The sequence below is a fragment of the Saccopteryx leptura genome, chromosome 5, assembly GCF_036850995.1.
Source record: "Saccopteryx leptura isolate mSacLep1 chromosome 5, mSacLep1_pri_phased_curated, whole genome shotgun sequence".
Lineage (NCBI taxonomy): Eukaryota > Metazoa > Chordata > Mammalia > Chiroptera > Emballonuridae > Saccopteryx > Saccopteryx leptura.
The window spans coordinates 70,599,460-70,618,666 of NC_089507.1; the positions used below are offsets into that span (position 1 = coordinate 70,599,460).

The window sequence follows — 19,207 nt, forward strand, 5'->3', positions numbered from 1 at the left end:
TGAAGTTAGAAGTGGAAGGCAGTCACACTCCCACATGCACCCAACAGAGATGCACCCGGCATGCCCACCAGGAGGCGATGCTCTGCCTATCTGGGGTGTTGCTTCATTGCAGCTGGAGCCATTCCAGTGCCTGAGGCTGAGGCCACAGAGCCATACTCAGTGCCCAGGCTGACTTTGCTCCAATGGAGCCTTGGCTGAGGGAGGGGAAGAGAGAGATAGAGAGGAAGGAGAGGGGGAAGGCTGGAGAAGCAGATGGGCACTTCTCCAGTGTGCCCTGTCTGGGGATCGAACCCGGGACTTCCACATGCCAGGCCGACGCTCTACCGCTGAGCCAACCGGCTAGGGCCTGGAGTGTTCTTTTTTTTTTTTTTTTTTTTTTATAGTAGCCATCCCAATGGATGTGAGGTAATATTTCATAGTTTTGATTTGCATTTTGTTAATAATTAGTGATGTTGAGAATATTGTCATATGCTCAGAATGCTTATTAACATTTATTTTGGATAATGTCTCTTGAAGTCTTTTACCCATTTTTGAACTGGGTTGTTTTCTTGTTGAGTTTTAGTTTTCTGTATAATATAGCTATTATTGTTTTATTAGGGTTTTCTCTCATCCTGTGGTTTGCCCTTTTACTCTGTTGATAGTGTCTTTTGATGAACAAATTAAAAAATTTTCATGAAGTTCTATTTGTCTGTTGTTTTCCTTTGTTGCCTGTGCCTTTGGTGTTATATCCAAGAAATCATTCCAAACCCAATATCAGGAAGTTTTTCAATATAGCGTTTCTTAACATCAGAATCACCTGGGCAACTTTAAAAAATATAGATACCTGATCTTCCTAAATTTTCTGATTCAAGTGGCTGGGATAGACCCAGGTGTATGTGTTTAGAAAAAAATTTTAAGGGAGTCTGATGCTCATTTTCTGTTGTGAATCACTGCTTTGAGGACGCTATTCTGGGTGTTGACTCCTGAAATATTCCCTAGGCTTTCTTAGGCTAGTGTGGTTAATTATCCTTTGCCCTCCCATAATGTGCCATCTACAACTTTGTGGTTGTATTTTACCTCATTATCATGTAATCTTTAAATCTATCTCCTCTATAGACTTTATGTCACTTTGGATGAATAGCTAGCTCTTTATCATCAGGGTACACCTTGGATTTTACCTCCTCCAATATATGATACCTTTTCTAACTCTCTCTCCTCCACCTATAGAGTGGATTAGATGCCTCTCGTGTCGGCTGCCATTAGCAGCCTGCACATTTTTCTTTTATCACACTGTGTTGTCTTATTTATCTTTTGACCCCTGAATTTATAAAGAATCTTATATAAATATATGGTAAACTCATACATTTTTTGGTGTGTACTTTATTTTTTAAAATTGTTTTTTCCCATTGATTTGAGAGAGAGAGAAAAGCAGAAACTCATTGTTTGATTTAGTTGTTCCATTTAGTTGTGTACTAATTGATTGCTTCTCCTATGTGCCCTGACTGGGAGTCAAACCCACGACCTCTGGCACTCTGGGTTGATACTTTATCCACTTAGACACCTGGCTAGGGCAGTGTGTACTTCATTTTAAAACCAGCTTCATTAAGATATAATTTACATACAGTAGGATTCACCAATTTTAAGTGTACTATTTAATGAGTTCTAACAGTCATAAAGAATCAGGTAGCCACCACTGTCATGATAACATTTCTTTCACCCATAAAACTTCTCTTGTGCCCCTTGTAGTCAATTCCATTTTCATACCAACTGTTTTTCCTTAAAATCTGCTTCTTGTTGCTGTAATTTTGACTTTTCTAAAATTTTATGTAAATGGGATCATAGCTATGTAGTCTTTTGTGACTTCTTAGAATAATGCTTTTGAGATATTGATTACTGTAACTTTGTAGTGGACCTTGAAAGTATGTAGTGCAGATAGTATAAATCCTCTTTTTTCTTTTTTCAGAATTGTTTTACTATTCTAGGCCCTTGGTCTTGGCCTATAAATTTGAGAATTGGCTTTTCACTTTGTAACAAAAATCCTACTGGGATTTTCATTAGGACTACATTGAATCTATAGATCAATATGAGGAGTATTGACAGCAATATTGAATTTATTGACTCATGAACATGGTATATGTCTCCATTTTTTGGGGGGGGGATCTTTATTCTTAGCAGTATTTTGTACTTCTCAGTATAATAGTCTTGCACATATTTTGTTTATACGTATGGTATTTTAAAACAATTTAATTTCAAATTTTTTGGTAGTACAGATAAATATGGTTAATAACTGGTATATTGACCATGAATCACTTTGCTAAACTCCCTTAGTAGTTCTAGTTGCTATTTTTTGGGTAAATGCTTTAGGAGTTTCTACATAAATGATCATAAGGTTTATAAATCAAGTCAGTTTTACTTCTTCCTTCCCAATCTGTATGCTTATTATTTCATTTTCTTGCCTTTTTTTCCAGTGAATGAATTCTAGTACAATGATGAATAGAAGTGGTAAAAGTTGAAATCCTTACCTTGTTTCTGATTTTAGAGGGAAAACATTCATTTTTCACCATTAAATATGATGTTAGCAATGGGTTTTTCTTTTTCAAGTTGAAGTTCTATGATATTTTTTATTTTTTGCTTACTGATATTTATGGATTTTTAAAAATCATGAGTATTGAATTTTGTTAGAGCTATTCTGAACCTAATGAAGTTATTATATGACTTTCATTTTTATTCTGTTAAGGTAGTGATTACATTGTTTATTTTTGAATATTAAATCAACCAATTATTCCTGAATAAATCTACTTGGTAATATTTATATATTGCCGCTTTTTATTTCTAAAAGTTTGGAAAGAGTATGTGCATCTGTGTTCATTAGGATTGTTGTTTTTCTGTTCTTTTAATGTTTTTAGTTTTGTTATATGGGTTATGTTAACCTCATAAAATGAACTGTAAAGTGTTCCCTCTTCTATTTTCTAGAAGAGTTTGTGTTATATGTAGGTTTATTATAGGTTATTATTTCTTCCATAATGGTTGATAGAATCATGAGAAAAGTCATCTGATCCTAGAGTTTTCTTTGTGGGGACATTTTTTGTTATAAATTCATCTTTTTAAAAAAGATGTAGGACTAATCAGATTATCTATTCACTATTTTTTTTTATTTTTTTTGTTTTGGTGATTGTTTGACTCTACAAAAATTAGAATGCACTAATGGACAATCAACCCATCCTCATGGGGCTCTGACTGAGGACAAATCAGCTTAGATATATTATGGACTAAAATCCTACAACCTAAGACTCCAAGCAATGAGAGGAATAGCCATCACAATTTTTCTAGTTTTTTAGTGTGGAATTTTAAATCACTGATTTCCCACTTTCTTTTATGCTGCTGAGCATTTGATACTAAAAAATTCCTTTTAAGCACCACTTTAGTTCTAGTCCATAAATTTTAATTGGATGTGCTTTTATTTTTATTCAGTTCGTAATATTTTGTAATAATTTCTCTTATGATTCTTTTCTTTGGCCTATGTACTAGAATTATGTAGCTTAATATCCAAATATATGGGAATTTTACTGATATTTTTCAGTTAATGATTTCTAGTTTAACACCATATGGTCACAATACAAATTTTGTATGATTTCAGACATCTTAAATTTATTCAGATTTGTTTTATGGCCCAGAATACAGTCTATCTTGGTGAATGCTCTGTCTGCTACTGAAAATATTATGTATTTTGCTGCTGATGGGTAGAGTGTTTTATATAAGTCAATCTATATAAATAAAAATGTAAATGTTCGTTTGTTCAAAATCTTGAATCTCCAAAAGTTCTTCACCGATTGCTTTGAAATTTTGACACAATGTTGCATTTGAATACACGCTCTTCTTTATATACTGTTATATAGATGTAGATGTCACACCTGTGACAGGTAAAAACATGCTTTTTTAAAAAAACAGTGCCATCTGTTGGACATAAAAGCAACACACGCTATACTAAATATTTTACAATTCCATTTCAATGTTTCCAATTTACGATCCATTTACGTGCAGCCAGACTTAAGGATGCACGGTTTCAAACACGGCGATTGCATTCTGCAGCTTCAGATCTGCTTCATTCTCAACAGAATGAATGGGACAGGCTGAGAGTGGCTGAAAAACGTCAATGAGAAACAGCAGATCAGCATCAGACATGACTCTCTGCTCAGCAATCACGTGATTACAATCGCCTTGCATTCCAGTACAACCCAGCTGATGATTATAGTTTGAGCCGGCATGTTCTCATTGGCACTATGATTGAAGTGTGTCCTTATTGCAAGGCTCTGAAATTTAATGGAGAAACAAAAGGAATGTGTTGCGCCACTGGAAAAATTAAACTGCCTCAACTTGGAGAACCACCAGAGCCATTAAAAATTTTGCTTGCTGGATACACCACTGAATCAAAGCATTTCTTATCTAACATCAGGAGACAGAACTCATGCTTCTAAATGACGTTGTTTGGCGCAGAAATCATAACAGCTCAATTCATGCCAACTTTCAAAGTGAAAGGACAAATTTATCATAAAGCCGGCTCCCTGCTTCCATTCCCAGATGGTCAACATAAATTCCTACGAATGTATTTCATCGGTGAAATACATAAAAAGGTCCATTGTTTCCCAACTGCAAGAGCTTCTTCACGAAAAAAACAATTTAGTGCTTTTGTTCAAAACAGCAATTGACATAATGCCATCTGATACACACAAGATTGTTATTCATGCTGACAAAACGGCTGCTCAAGAACATGTGCGAAGATTCAGTGCTCCAACTACAGACAAAGTGGCAATTGTTATAGTCAGAGATCAGTTCCAATCTAGAGATATTGTTCTTCATCAGAGAAACAATCAATTGACAAAACTTGCAGAAACTCATTGATGCTATGGTGCCCTGCAATATCCAATCATTTTTTGGGATGGTGCTGATGGATATCACTTCAACGTTAAGATGATAAATCCAGTCAGTGGCGAAGAAACAAATATGAAATGCAGCACAATGAACTATTATTCATACCAATTAATGATTCGAGAGAATGAAGACAATTACATTTTGAAATGCCGTCAATCGTTTCACCAATACATCATAGATATGTATGCAAAAATTGAAACAGAACGTTTGATATTCATCCGTTTGAATCAGACCAAGCTTCGCTCTGAAGAATACGTTCTTTGCAAGATGCAGTTGTAAATGACAGTAATACAACTAACGTTGGAAGACTAACAATTTTGCCATCTTCATATACAGGCAGTCCACGTCATATGCATGAGTATGCTCAAGATGCAATTGCATATGTTCGTCACTATGGGTGTCCAGACCTATTCATTACATTCACATGCAATCCAGCTTGGGATGATGTACAACAGCTCTTACTTCCTGGCCAATCGCCAGTGGATAGGCATGACATCACAGCACATATTTTCAGACAGAAGCTGAAATTGCTGATGGATTTCATGGTAAAACATGAAGTGTTTGGGTCTGTGCACTGTAAAAAAATTAATGAGCAACGTTGTAGAAGCAACAATCTTGACAGGACCTTTCAAAGGTGAAGATGTCCTCATTCCTCGCATTCCTATGATTCCAATGGATATGCCATTTCAATGTAAGAGATTGCAGTTCCCAATTCGATTGGCGTTTGCAATCACCATCAACAAAGCTCAGGGCCAATCTTTAGAATTGTGCGCTTTAGATCTACACACGGATTGCTTCTCACATGGACAATTATATGTTGCGTGTTCTAGACTCAGCAAACCAGACAATCTCTATATCTGCACAGACAATGGAACAACAAAAAATATTGTATACCCACAAGCATTGTGAAATTAAACATATTAGAAACGTGCGCTTTCTCTTTTCTTTCTTTTCCATTTAACCAGACTGGGCCACAGTAATGCATTGCCAGGTACAGCTAGTTAGGTCATATATATAAAAAAATTTTTATATCAGTATATCCCTATATTACTGATTTTGTGTTTACTTGTTCAGATTAATTGATATTACTGAGAGTAATTTTATACCTGACCAAAAAATAAGTTATTACTTAGAAATATATCCTTCAAGTATTTTTCAAACATAAATATAATTTTTTTAAATGTGGTCATAGCGTAATACTTCTTTGTAACCTTTATTTCCTCTTACTATCTCATGAATATTTTTCTATGATGATCAGGTTCATAATGGTCTATATTAGTTTTTTAAAGACTGCATGTTTCAATTTATAGTGTATAATGTCAATTTATTTCTATTTTTTCTCTTAATAGCAATGCAGTATACAGCATTTCTTTAGGATTCATTTGTACAAGTTCACTTGTATCAAAGACCATGCAAAATTCTAAAGCTTATGGAATATTATTGTCAAAATGTCTGCCTTAAAGTTTGTACTGATGGGTAATACACTAACATTAGGTGTCTCCTTTTTACTTTGTTAGAAGGTATGGATAGAATTTGTATCATAACTTCATTTTTTTTGTTCCTTTTTTCATTTTTATATAAAAGCTAATAAACTTCTATAGCTTTTGATCTAATCAAAACAATTTTTACATTTACTACAGTTGAAATGGTTAGTCAAAGATAGGGACTTTTTATACAATCTCTTTGAAAATAAGTGGAGTAGCAAGTATTTTGTTGTGGTTGCTTCCAGTATTTTGTGACTTTGGATAGACAGTTTTTTATTCTTTTTTGGGTCAGTTCATGGGTTTTGGCTACCTTCTACGGAGGCCAGTGTTAAAATATTTGAGCTTTAAGGAGATAGAATAGTGCTAGTTGTTAAGTGTAGTATGTAGTATACATTGGGAGGGATAGATTTTTATTCTCGAGAATAAATTTTTATGAGATAGTAGAAAACATATATATTGGTCTTTGCTCCTAGTTCTTGGCACAGAGCTCCTAAAAACCCTCATAATTTCCTAAGTGATAAGTGCACTATGAGCATCCCTTGTTTTAATATTTAGTTTTGGACCCCATTACTGATACAGGACTCCTAAAAACCTTGTAAATTCCTGATGATAAGAGAACTAAGAGCATCTTGTGTTCTAAGGAGGTGAATGGGTGGACTTCTAAATGGGGGCTGGTCACCAGAATGACCAAGCAATAGATAGTTGATTAAAATTCTCAACCCCACTGCCCATCTTCCGGAGACAGGGGAGGGGCTGGAAATGTAAAATACCTCCTGCCTACTTGAGGTCTCATGTAGTCAAGGAGACATACAGAAGTGGGAGAAACTGGTTTTCTTAACAATGTTCTATTCATATTAGTGGGTCTAGCACGAATTAATTTATTTTTTAAATGGACCTGTCTTCATTCTGTCACTTCTAATTTATATATTTTTTGAAAATGTTTTAGTTTCTCCATTCCACTCCATTCCCCTCTTAGGGGATGATGGTGCTTAGAAATATCTGTGAACTCCTCCAGTGATTTTGAAATAACCAGTTTGTTTTCTCCTCCTTTAATATTAATTATAGCATTTTAATGTTTATGACTTCTTTAGAAGTTATTTGAGACATCTTAATATCTGACATTTGCATTTTTATATTAAAGACTATATATTCAACAAGTGTTTCCTAGCATTTCTTTAATGGGAGGCAGTCTTCCTGTAGTTTATACTCTAGTTCTTGTAGGTACCCAAGCGGGCACTCTGGTGCTGTCATTGTACAGAAAAGGAAAGCTCTTTGAAGGATAAAGCATCTATGATAACATGTGAGATGACCTTTGAGGGACTGTTAGTATTATATTTTGTGCCTGAGGATTAAGATTTCAACTTTTGGAAGGGTCTTAAATGATCAACTGGAGGACTTAGGCATTTAACTATATAAAGTTATATATATGACTGTATTCCCACCACTGAGGTTCCTTCTGCTTTTAGGATTCTCTCTACCAGATCCATCAGGTAGTTTCTCAATTTACAATCTTTATTAAAAGCCTTTGAAGGCATTATGGCATGGTTGGCAATTCTGAGTTCCTAAAAATAACTTGAGTCACTGCAGGTGACTTTAATTTGACTAGTGGAGTGCTAATGACTAAGAAGCACAAATACTTCTTTCCTCCCATTGCCTGTGACAGCCCTCTGTATGTTCTAATTCACTTAGTCAGTATGTTTGGCTTATTGTATCCCAAAGCATACATGCTAAATTTAGATTTATGGCTTTAAAAAGAAAATATTCTGAGAGGCATTTTTTTATAGTATATAAGAATTTTTGGGTTCTGTATATGACCATTAAGGCCCAAGATTTATGTCACCTGTCCCTGAACTGAGGAAAAACTATGCTGAACTCTGTCATAACTGATCTTTCTCTCTGATTCATCTCTTCAGAGATGCTGCCTGCTTCCAGGAGTCCCGTCCTTCACTGTAGAGGAAGTCTACACACTCTTTTAGTTGAACATTGGTGGGAGAGCTATGCTTCTGTTTTTTACTTTTTCATTTTTTCCCAAGTAGAACAAAGACAGTTCGTGGACTTTCTCTGATTTTCAAAAAAACATGTAGCGGGAAAATGATGTTATTTTAAAAATCTGGCTCTGGGTTTTTAGCACCAAATGGGATGGTGTAAGCACATTCCTTACTGCTGAATACAACTATACTGCTCACAAAAAATTACGAGATATTTTATAGCTTCATATTCATTTTTGAAATATTCCCTAATTTTTGTGAGCAGTAGATAAAACTTGGAGCAGGTATTTGAGGATGGACAAAGACTTTAAAGCAGCAGTGATACAAGTGTTTCAACAAGTTGCCTGAAAATCTTGGGAAACAAATGGAAATTCTCAGCAAAGAAATATATAGATGATATAAAGAAGAACCAGTACAATGACCAAAATGAAGAACTCACTGGATGGCCTCAGTAACAGAGCAAAGATGACAGAGGAAAGAAATCTGTGGAGTTGAAGATAAAGCAGTAGAAATGATGCAGTCTAAATAACAAAAAAGGTTGAGAAAAAACTGAAACAGGATTTCAGGAATATGTGGAACAAGAACAAAAGTCTAACCTAACATTCATGTCATTGAAGGATCAGAAGTGGAGAAAGAAAATGGTGCAGAAAAAATTTCAAATTTGGCAGAAGACGTAAACCTACAGATTCAAAAAGTCTACCCAGCTAGATTAGCTCAAAGAAGTCCACATCCAGACAGGTCATAATCAAACTTCTGAAAACAAAAGACAAATAAAATACTTGAAAGCAGCGAGAGAAAAATAACATATTACCTATATGGGGATGATTATTCAAATGACTGGATTCCACCCCAGAAACTATAGAGGCCATATATGATATGCATTTTTAAAGTATTAAAAGAAAAGAAATAAACTCAGTATTCTGTATCAAGCAAAAAAATAGCCTTCATAAATGAATGTGAAACGAAGGCATTCTCAGGTAAAGGAAAAGTCAGAAAATTTACAGCCAGCACATTTGTTCTAAACAATAGCTAAAGGAAGTGCTTTGGACATCAGAGAAATGATATCAGAAGGATTATATTAGAACATTAGGAATGAAGGAAGAGCAGTAGAAATAGTAGATTAAAAATAGATGTGTGGGCCCTGGCTGATTGGCTCAGTGGATGGAGCATTGCCCTGGCGCGCAGACGTCTTGGGTTTTTGATACTGGGTCAGGGCACACATGATAAGCAGCCATCTGCTTCTCTCCCCCTCCGTCTCCTCCTTCTCTCTCTCTCCCCTCTTGCAGCCAGCAGCTTGTTTGGTTTAAGCATCAGCCTTGGGCACTGAGGATAGCTCAGCTGATCTGAGCATCGGCCCCAGACAGGGGTTGCTGGTTGGATCCCAGTTGGAGCACATTCAGGAGTTTATCTCTCTATCTCCCCTCCTCTCACTTAAAAAGAAAAAGAAAAAATAAATAGATGTGTGTGTAAATATAATAGACTAGTATTTTCTTGAGTTCTTTAAAATATAACTGATAATTGAAAAGCAAAAATTATAACATTGCGATGGATTTTTCAGTGTATGCAGATATAATATTTAAGATTACTATAACTTAAAAGGGGAAGGGATAAAAAGACCTGTATGGTGGTAAGTTTTCTACATTTTACTTGAAGTAGTAAACTATTGATTCTATATAGACTCTGAAAATATAAATATTTAGATTATAATCCCTAGAGCAGTCACTTAAGTAACTATATAAAGAGATATAGCTAAAAAATTCCAGTAAGTTAAACTAAAGCACTATTAAATGTTTAAATAATGCAAAAGAAGGCAGGAATATGGAAAAAGAGCAATGAAAGACATAACAGAAAACATAATAAAAAGGTAGGTAAAAAAATCCAAATATATCAATAATTACATTAAATATAGTCTAAAAAGCAATAAAAATACAGAGATTTTTTTTTTAGATTTTAAAAAAATAACCCAACCATATGCTGTGTATAAGAAATAGACTTCAAAAATAATCATATAGGAAGGTTAAAACAGCCACTCCTGGGTATTTACTCTGTAGAAATGAAAGCTTATTCTCACACAATAACCTGACATGAATGTTTATTGCATCTCTATTTATAATTGCTAAAAAAACCCCAGAAACAATGCTTTGTGGTACATCCATAATACAATGGAATACTGCTCACTAATAAGAAGGAACAGCCTGACCTGGTGGCGCAGTAGATGAATTATTGACCTGAAATGCTGAGGTCACCGGTTCAAAACCCTGGGCTTGCCTGGTCCAGGCACATATGGGAGTGATGGTTCCTGCTCCTCTCCTCCTTCTCTCTGCCCCCACACCCTGGTCCTCCCTAAAGTGAATAAATAAAATCTTAAAAAAAAAAAAGGAACAAGTTTTTGATACATGCAGCAACTTGGATGAATCACAGAGGCATTATATTGAGGGAAAGAATCCAGTCTCAAAGATAAGCTACTGTATGATTTTATTTATGTAACAATATTGAATATACAAAACTCTAGTGATAGAAAGCAGATTAGTGGTCACGAGGAGTTAGGGATGAGGAAAGAATTTGACTAAGGGATAGCACAAGGGAGTTTTTAGGGAGGTGGAACTGTTCTGTATCTGATGGTGGCAATGGTAACTTGTGCTTAAATTCATAGAATTGTACACTAAAAAAGGTCAGTTTTACTTTATAATTTAAAAAGATGTTTGTTTGTTTGTATTTTTCTGAAGTGAGAAATGGGAAGGCAGAGAGACAGAGTCCTGCATGCACCTGACTGGAATCCACTGGGCAAGCCCACCAGGAGCAATGCTCTGCCCATCTGGGGCATTGCTCCTTTGCAACTGGAGCCATTCTAGCACCTGAGGCAGAGGCCATGGAGCTGTCCTCAGTGCCCAGGCCAACTTTGCTCCAGTGGAGCAAAGGCTGTGAGAGGGGAAGAGAGAGAGAGAGAGAGAGAGAGAGAGAGAGAGGAAGGAGAGGGGGAAGGATGGAAAAACAGATGGGTGCTTCTCCTGGGTGCCCTGGTCAGGAATTGAACCCGGGACTTTCACATGCTGAGCCGACACTCTACCACTGAGGCAACCAGCCAGGGCTTTAAAAAAATGTTTTTGAAAAGCTGACTAGTTTTAGTTCCTTGGTTTAGGAATATGGTTGGATTTCTCTTACAGAGGTAACTCATTTATGGGGGGGGTCACTTTAAAGTGTGAGTTGTTACAGAGTTGAGGCATCAAGCATAACCTAGACTCCCCCAAGTGTTTAAACAAAAATTATTAAGAAAGTAGTGGAAATATAGCTTAGGAACAGGACCTTTCAGCTGTAGAAGCAAAGAAAATGAGGGAGAGAGAGCCTAGTCCTGTGGTGGGAGGCCAGGGAGGCCGGAGGAAAGTTGGGTACTCAGAAATTGTCTTTGCTGTGACCTGCAAGGGAACATGGATTGCAATCCATTTTGAGTGGTTTGCTGAGATATTTATATCACCCTAAGCTGTACCCTTCAGACTGGGCTTGATAGTACTCTGGAGAAAAACGACCAGAGGAGAGCACAGTGTAGCAGCAAGAGGCAAGATGTGAACTGGAGTGAGAGTTCAGTGGGCAGCAGAACCCCGGGTTGGGTGAATGTGAGGATTTAGGATCAATAGAATGGCAGGGCAAAGTGCTGGAGTTTCCACAGTATGGCTCTGTCTTTTGTTTTCTACTAAGAAAAGTGTAATCTTTTAAGTACATACTTTGAGGAAACTTAGAAAGGAGATATCTAAGTGATGAAAATATAATCCCTTTTGTCATACCAACTGCTGACATTTAATTTTTTTGTTACAGTTCTATTAGTTAAAAATTTAGAAACAAATATTGATCACTAATTTTGTATATCCTGTATACATTCCACCTAACTGTTCATATTGTTATATTCTCATCTGAATAGTCAATAGGGGTAAAGAGTCAATTTCCCATTATCCATAACTACTAAACTATTCATATTCAATTGTGTGTGTGTGTGTGTGTGTGTGTGTGTGTGTGTGACAGAGCCAGAGAGAGGGACAGATAGGGATAAACAGGAAGGGAGAGAGATGAGAAGCATTAATTCTTCGTTGTGGCACTTTAGTTGTTCATTGATTGCTTTCTCATATGTCTCTTGACCGGGAGGCTACAGCAGACCAAGTGACCCTTTGCTCAAGCTAGCGACCTTGGGCTCAAACTGGTGAGCCTTGCTCAAACCAGATGAGCCCACACTAAAGCTGGCGACCTCGGGGTCTCGAACCTGGGTCCTCCGTGTCCCAGGCCAATGCTCTATCCACTGTGCCACTGCCTGGTCAGGTACTTTTTATCAATTTTTAAGTCTGCTTAGTCCCTTTTCAGGAGGGCAGATGATTCAGCCTAGTGAATACGATGGGCTGTAAGTCAGAAAGATCTGGATCTAGTCCTAGCTCCACCATTTATTGGTTGTGAACCTTGGCCAACTCCAACTTACGTACTTTTTCTGAGCTGGGGTTTATAGAGCCCTTGCCTCACAGAGTTGTTGCAAGAATTAAGTTAAGTATTGGCATCATCCATCTACCATCTAGGCTTATATCATTCTTCTCTGCTACCACACATTGCTGGTTAATACCCAGATTACTGTTAACTTGAAAAAACTTTAAAAAAAATTATGATGAGCTCTAAAGCCAAGGTGAAGTAATCCTAAGAATATGTAAGTGCCATTGAATTGTTGATTTGCTCAGCAGCATTCCACATTTACCACTCTTCTGCTCTGTTACCTTGGCTCAGTCAGTTGATGACATTGCTGAAGACTTCTAAAGACTTTAAAGATCTTATTTATCGATTTTATAAAGAGAAGAGAGAGGTAGGGGAAATTAGAAGTATCAACTCATGGTTGCTTCACTTTAGTTTTTCACTGATTGCTTGTTGTATGTGCCTTGACCAGGCAAGCTCAGGATTTTGAGCCAGCGACCTCAGTGTTCTAGGTCAATGCTTTAACCATTGTGCCACCACAGGCCAGGCGGACTTCTAAAGACTTTAAAGTGTTGCTTTGAGAGGACCAAAGAGAAAACATACTTTTATCCTCAAACAAATGCCAGATATTTCTTGTGTGTTTATTTTAACATATAGGTTGAGGTTCTGTCATTATCTGCAAAATATAGCCTATAGTCTTGACATAATGAATGACAAAAGACTGCTTGGGAAAATGTGCATCTCAGCCTGAATGCTCCCAACTGGGGCAGGGTGTAATCAGTGAGAGGTGTGAATGAAAATGCTCCCAACTGGGGCAGGGTGTAATCCGTGAGAGGTGTGAATGAAGCATTCTGTGTCACACTGACCTGACCTAGGGAATAGATTCCAGAAGAGGGATTATAATTTCACTGTAACAGATCCCTAGTCTGAACCAGATGAGCTCTGTTTTCTGGGTAGGAAAAAATAAATTGAACTTGGTAAAACCAGTGGTTTAATTCTCTACAAATCTTTGTATTACTCAACAGTTTCTCTGCCTTTGGGGAATGCAGATTTTGTTGTAATGGTGGTTTGATGTCTGTGTTGGTGGCTGAGACATAATGATGGGATAGGAATTGGTTTGCCTAGGGCTTGACTGCACTGGGAAGAAATGGTACTTGGAGTCCTTTGGAGGCTGCTTAGCTGTGATAAACAAGATCAAGAAGGATGCTATTGATAGATTTTGAGGCAAGAAAATAGGTGGTAGAAGAGATAGAGAATGTCCTATCAGACAGTGGAGAAACTTAGTACTGTCATATTAGACTGTGTTCTAACATCTAAAAAGGCTAATGTTGGTGTCGGAGGTCAGGTTGTGTACCAGACCTCAATCGTGGCTGAGGTATCACCCAGGTCTGGGAGGATGTAACTGCCCAAGTTCTGGAAGTGTGGTATAAGGTGGAAATATAGTCAGAGGAGTAGAGTTAGAATCACATGAGCTAGGTGTAGGGTAGGAGTATCATACATTTTTGCAGAGTAAAGTCAGGACTGTTCTTAGTGCATAGGGCAAGGCTGAGATAAGTGGAAGGCTCTAATACCAAAGAGAGGTTAAAGAGCATGGGCAATGGGAACAGGAGGAGTTACAGCATCTTTCAGGAGATTTTTCTGACATGAGCGTATTTTTAGCTGCTTAATTTTTAAAAAAATTTTTGTTACAAGAAGTATATTTGCACAGACTATGCCTAGGTCAAATAGCAGCTCCCTGCTTCACTGTCCTCACCCTTAAGTCTAATTCACAGAGGCTATTACTTGGATATTTAATTTTATATTTCTAAATAAGATGCTGATAATGTTTTGTTTTGTTTTTTCAATATTGGGCATAACCTGGAGAGTTCACACTGGGGAAGATTACATTCTCACATCCTCTTGTACTGCCCTTCCTTTTCCTTACCCCTAGGTGCTCATTGACTCCAAATAGTTTTAGTTGACTTTTCAAAACCAACTGACAATTAAGTTTGGTTTTTTTTTTTGTATTTTTCTGAAGCTGGAAACGGGGATAGACAGTAAGACAGACTCCGGCATGCGCCCGACCGGGATCCACCCGGCACGCCCACCAGGGGCGACGCTCTGCCCACCAGGGGGCGTCGCTCTGCCGCAACCAGAGCCACTCTAGCACCTGGGGCAGAGGCCAAGGAGCCATCCCCAGCGCCCGGGCCATCTTTGCTCCAATGGAGCTTTGGCTGCGGGAGGGGAAGAGAGAGACAGAGAGGAAGGAGGAGGGGGGTGGAGAAGCAAATGGGCGCTTCTCCTATGTGCCCTGGCCGGGAATCGAACCCGGGACTTCTGCATGCCAGGCCGATGCTCTACCACTGAGCCAACAGGCCAGGGCCCGACAATTAAGTTTTTAACTATATAATATAAATTATACTTATGTGGTTATTATGACCTCATGTACCATGATTGCTTTTACTTCCTATAAAGCATTTAGTGTTTTCTGGAGTTATTTTTTTTCTTTTTCTCCCTTTGACATAGTAATCTTTATGTTGTCTGATAGACTTGTAAAACTTAATATAAAGCTCATCAAATTGTATTTCCTTTTTCACCTTGAAGACATTCCTCCAAGTTTACTTCATAGGCCTGCAACGTAGCAGTCTTGGAAATATTCTTTACCTCTCCAGTGTAAAATTATTGTTTCCTGAATCTTCCTTCATTTCGGAGACATTATCGTTTGGTAACTTCTGAGAAAGACAGGATGAGAAGTGAAACATTTTGAGAGCCTTGCATGCCTGAAAATTGTTCTTTTCTCCCCCTTACGTTTGATCTGTAGTTGGATAAGTATAGAAGTCTCATTTGGAAGTCAGTTTCCTTCAGAATTGTGAAGGCATTGTTCCATTGTCTTCTGGAGTTTAGTATTGCTTTGGAGAAATCTGATATCATTCTGAATTGTGTTCTATTGTATATAATCTTTTTAGAGAACTTTTAGAATCTTTTTTGGTGTTCTGAAATTTCAGGATGAAGTACTGAAGTCACTTTTTTATTAGTCACTATTCTGGGTCCTTAATAAGTCCTTCAAATGTAAAACTCATGTCCTTAAGTAATGAGAAATCTTGTTTTTCTTCTCTGAAATTTTCTAACATGTGTTTTTTCGTATTCTCATTTTGGAGTTCTTACTTTTGGTTATTGGACTTTTTAAAATAAGCCCCTTATTTCTTTCTCTTTTCTTCCTCTGTTTTGCTCTTTGCTTTTTTGTTCTATTTCCTAGAAAATTTATTTAGTTCTGATTTCCTATCCTGGTTCTGAAGATTTTTCCTTTAAATTTATGCTACCATATTTTTATTTTTCAAGATAATTTTGCATGTATGCTTTCTGATTGTTTTGTTCCATATCTTCAATTTCTCTAATGACTTAAAAATATTTCTTTTCTGCTCCCTGCGTAATCTTTTTCTCCAGAGGTTTTTTTTTTTCTGTTTTGCTCTTTATCTTTCACATTAAGCTTTCCCTCAAATATATGATGATCATCGGCAAGCCTTTTATATGTAGGAGTGAGGTACTAAAACATGAGTGAAGCTATGTGTTAAGTAATGGGAAGCTGGCAATTTCAAATGTTAGTATCTGTGGGCCTTATGGACCAGTTTTCACAGAGAAATCCTTTTATTTCCTGGCAAGATATATATGAGGCTGTGTTCTGGAACTGAGGGGAAAAAGGTGTTTTACTGGATATTGGAGGGAGCATTCTAGGAGGGTTGAACCAGATAGGGCCAAATGTGAGTGAAAATGAGGCATATTGCTATAAGCAGTGGGATTGAGTGAAATTCTGCCTGGGAACAATGACACCCCTTTTAGAGTGCTCCCTCCCCAGTCCAGGCACGTGAGGGACCATATGAGGTATGTGTGCTGCTACCAGGCGTATGTGCTGCCTAGAATAGCTGGGATCTAACTTGACAGCTTTTAGAAACATATAAAATTTACAATCTCTAATATAAATACACAGAGTTAGTGCTTTGCTTTGAAAAACAAAGCTACCTAGGAAGTAACTGTAATTCCTGTGTCTGAGATGTACATTTTCCTCCTCTGGTTTGGTCTTTTCCAGAACAAATAGGCGCTTTGGCAGATCACCACATTGTCCATGTGGCATGTGGCGAGTCCCACAGTCTGGCCCTCAGCGACCGGGGCCAGTTGTTTTCTTGGGGCGCAGGAAGTGATGGTCAACTGGGACTCATGACTACTGAGGATTCAGTGGCAGTGCCCAGGTAAGAATGTCACAGAGAAGAATCTGAGTTTTCAAAGGTCAGTTGTTGTGAATATTATTTCCTGCTGTTGTTTTGTTAGACATCTTGGTTTAGTTTCTGGTTTCTTCTTTTTATTGCTGCTCCTTTGTGCCACTGCTGTGCCTTAGACTATGATAGTACTTGTCACAAATATTATAATTATTTATAGGAGTCTGTATCTCAAGTTTAAAAATGTGAGTAGTTTGGGAATGTTCTTTATTTATTGTTAGCCTAACTGCTGGCAGAGTGCTTGGAACTCAATAAATTTTTGAATTAAAAAACAACAACTGTTTTTTCACATGCTGAACTTAATAACCTTTAACTTAAAATTGCAACCCTAAATCAATTACTCAATTCAGCACTTTTGAATCACAAGGATGGCCTGTTTCTCTAATAATAGGCATGATAGCTTTAAGCATTAAGAACAGCTGAAACGGCCCTGGCCGGTTGGCTCAGTGGTAGAGCGTCGGCCTGGCGTGCAGAAGTCCCGGGTTTGATTCCCGGCCAGGGCACACAGGAGAAGTGCCCATCTGCTTCTCCACCCCTCCCCCTCTCCTTTCTCTCTGTCTCTCTCTTCCCCTCCCGCAGCCGAGGCTCCACTGGAGCAAAGATGGCCCGGGCGCTGGGGATGGTTCCTTGGCCTCTGCCCCAGGCGCTAGAGTGGCTCTGGTCGCAACAGAGCGACGCCCCGGAGGGGCAGAGCATCGCCCCTGGTGGGCGTGCCGGGTGGATCCCGGTTGGGCGCATGCGGGAGTCTGTCTGACTATCTCTCCCCGTTTCCAGCTTCGGAAAAATAAAAAAAAAAAAAAAAAAAAAAAAAAGAACAGCTGAAATACCAAATATGCATAAGTCCTTTAACACAAAAATACTAATATAGTGCTTTTGAGTCTCTTAAATATTTACTTCTAAATCTTAGAGATTTAGCTGAATAGCTAACAGCTACTTCACCACTAAAAAAACATCCAAAATATTGAAGTTACTTTCAAATGGACTTTTTGGGGGTGGCATGCCAGTTTGTTGAAGGTTCTTTATGATCGAGGAGGCCACCAGTTTGTTTTTTCCATTTGGTCCCTTTATACTACAAATGTACAACATTGCTCCTACTGTAGTAGTTGTTGCGTTCTTAGTTATTATTTATTTAATAACTATTTTTAGTACAAAGCTGGGAGCTCTTGATGGCAGGAAACCTGGAGTATTTACTTTAGCATCACTATCACTAAGGGTGACCCGCACAGATATTGCTCAACATAAGTCTATTTAATAAATGGCCTCTCCTCGGACTCTGCTCAATTATTGTCCCCTTTAAAGAACAGTATATTCTTTTTCTTTCTTTTTGCCCTTCTTTGATTTTTGTCTTTTTAATCATGGAGGTAAAAATTATTTGATTCACTTCTTGATTTAGAACAGTAATGTCTTGGACTCATTACTTCTAAAGTTAATTTTTGGGAAAGGGGGAGAGTGACAATAAGAAAAAGGGGGGCTATATTTTATTGAAATTGTGGAAAAGATTTATAATTCTAATAACAAAAGTATTTCATTTGTTGATGCTAAAAACTCAAAAGCTTTTAGTGGCGTTTCATTTCTCAAAATGAAGTAATCTCTGTTATTATAGCAACCTAATTTTTATTAGCCATGTCTAATTATGGATGGCTTTTGAGACTGGTTTGTATAAAATTTTATGTTATAACTTAATTAAAATAAGTTCATTAATTAGTATCTCATTATTGTGGAAATGAATATAGCTTTGAAGTCAAACAAATTCAGATTCTAATACTGACTCTACTACTTATTGGGTAAGTGACCTTGGACAAATATCACTGGGAAACAAAATTTTTGTTGCATCCACAAAAACACTTGTTCTTACCTAATTCAAGTGTGCTGATCTCAAATCTGACATTAGTTTTCCTCTGTAAGCTACAGTTTTTTTGCAATTCAAGATTTTAGGTTTTTATCTTATTGTAAAATTTTCAACATTTAGTTTAACATAATGAAGTAGAATGTCTTCTTGGGCATCATCTTTGTGAAAATATAATAATTTATATTATATAATGCAGTAAATACACTAATACACTAAAAGATATGATTACATCAGAATTTGTCTACAATTTCAAAATAGAACATATTAAAACACTTATTTTAATCATAA

General features: G+C 37.3%; 1 protein-coding gene and 1 non-coding gene across 5 annotated transcripts in view; one reads left to right on the top strand and one right to left on the bottom strand.

Annotated features, from left to right (window-relative positions):
* Positions 1-19,207, top strand: part of HERC3 (HECT and RLD domain containing E3 ubiquitin protein ligase 3) — an 809,237-nt gene that overhangs the window by 676,821 nt on the left and 113,209 nt on the right. For all 4 annotated transcript variants that reach the window (XM_066384607.1, XM_066384608.1, XM_066384609.1 and 1 more), the window contains one exon: positions 16,884-17,043. In XM_066384607.1, the coding sequence (XP_066240704.1) occupies positions 16,884-17,043 (160 nt within the window). The remainder of the gene's footprint in view (positions 1-16,883; positions 17,044-19,207) is intronic.
* On the bottom strand, positions 3,150-3,297 carry LOC136407429 (small nucleolar RNA SNORA79). The gene has a single exon (XR_010751963.1). It is a non-coding gene; the product is annotated as a small nucleolar RNA SNORA79 (small nucleolar RNA).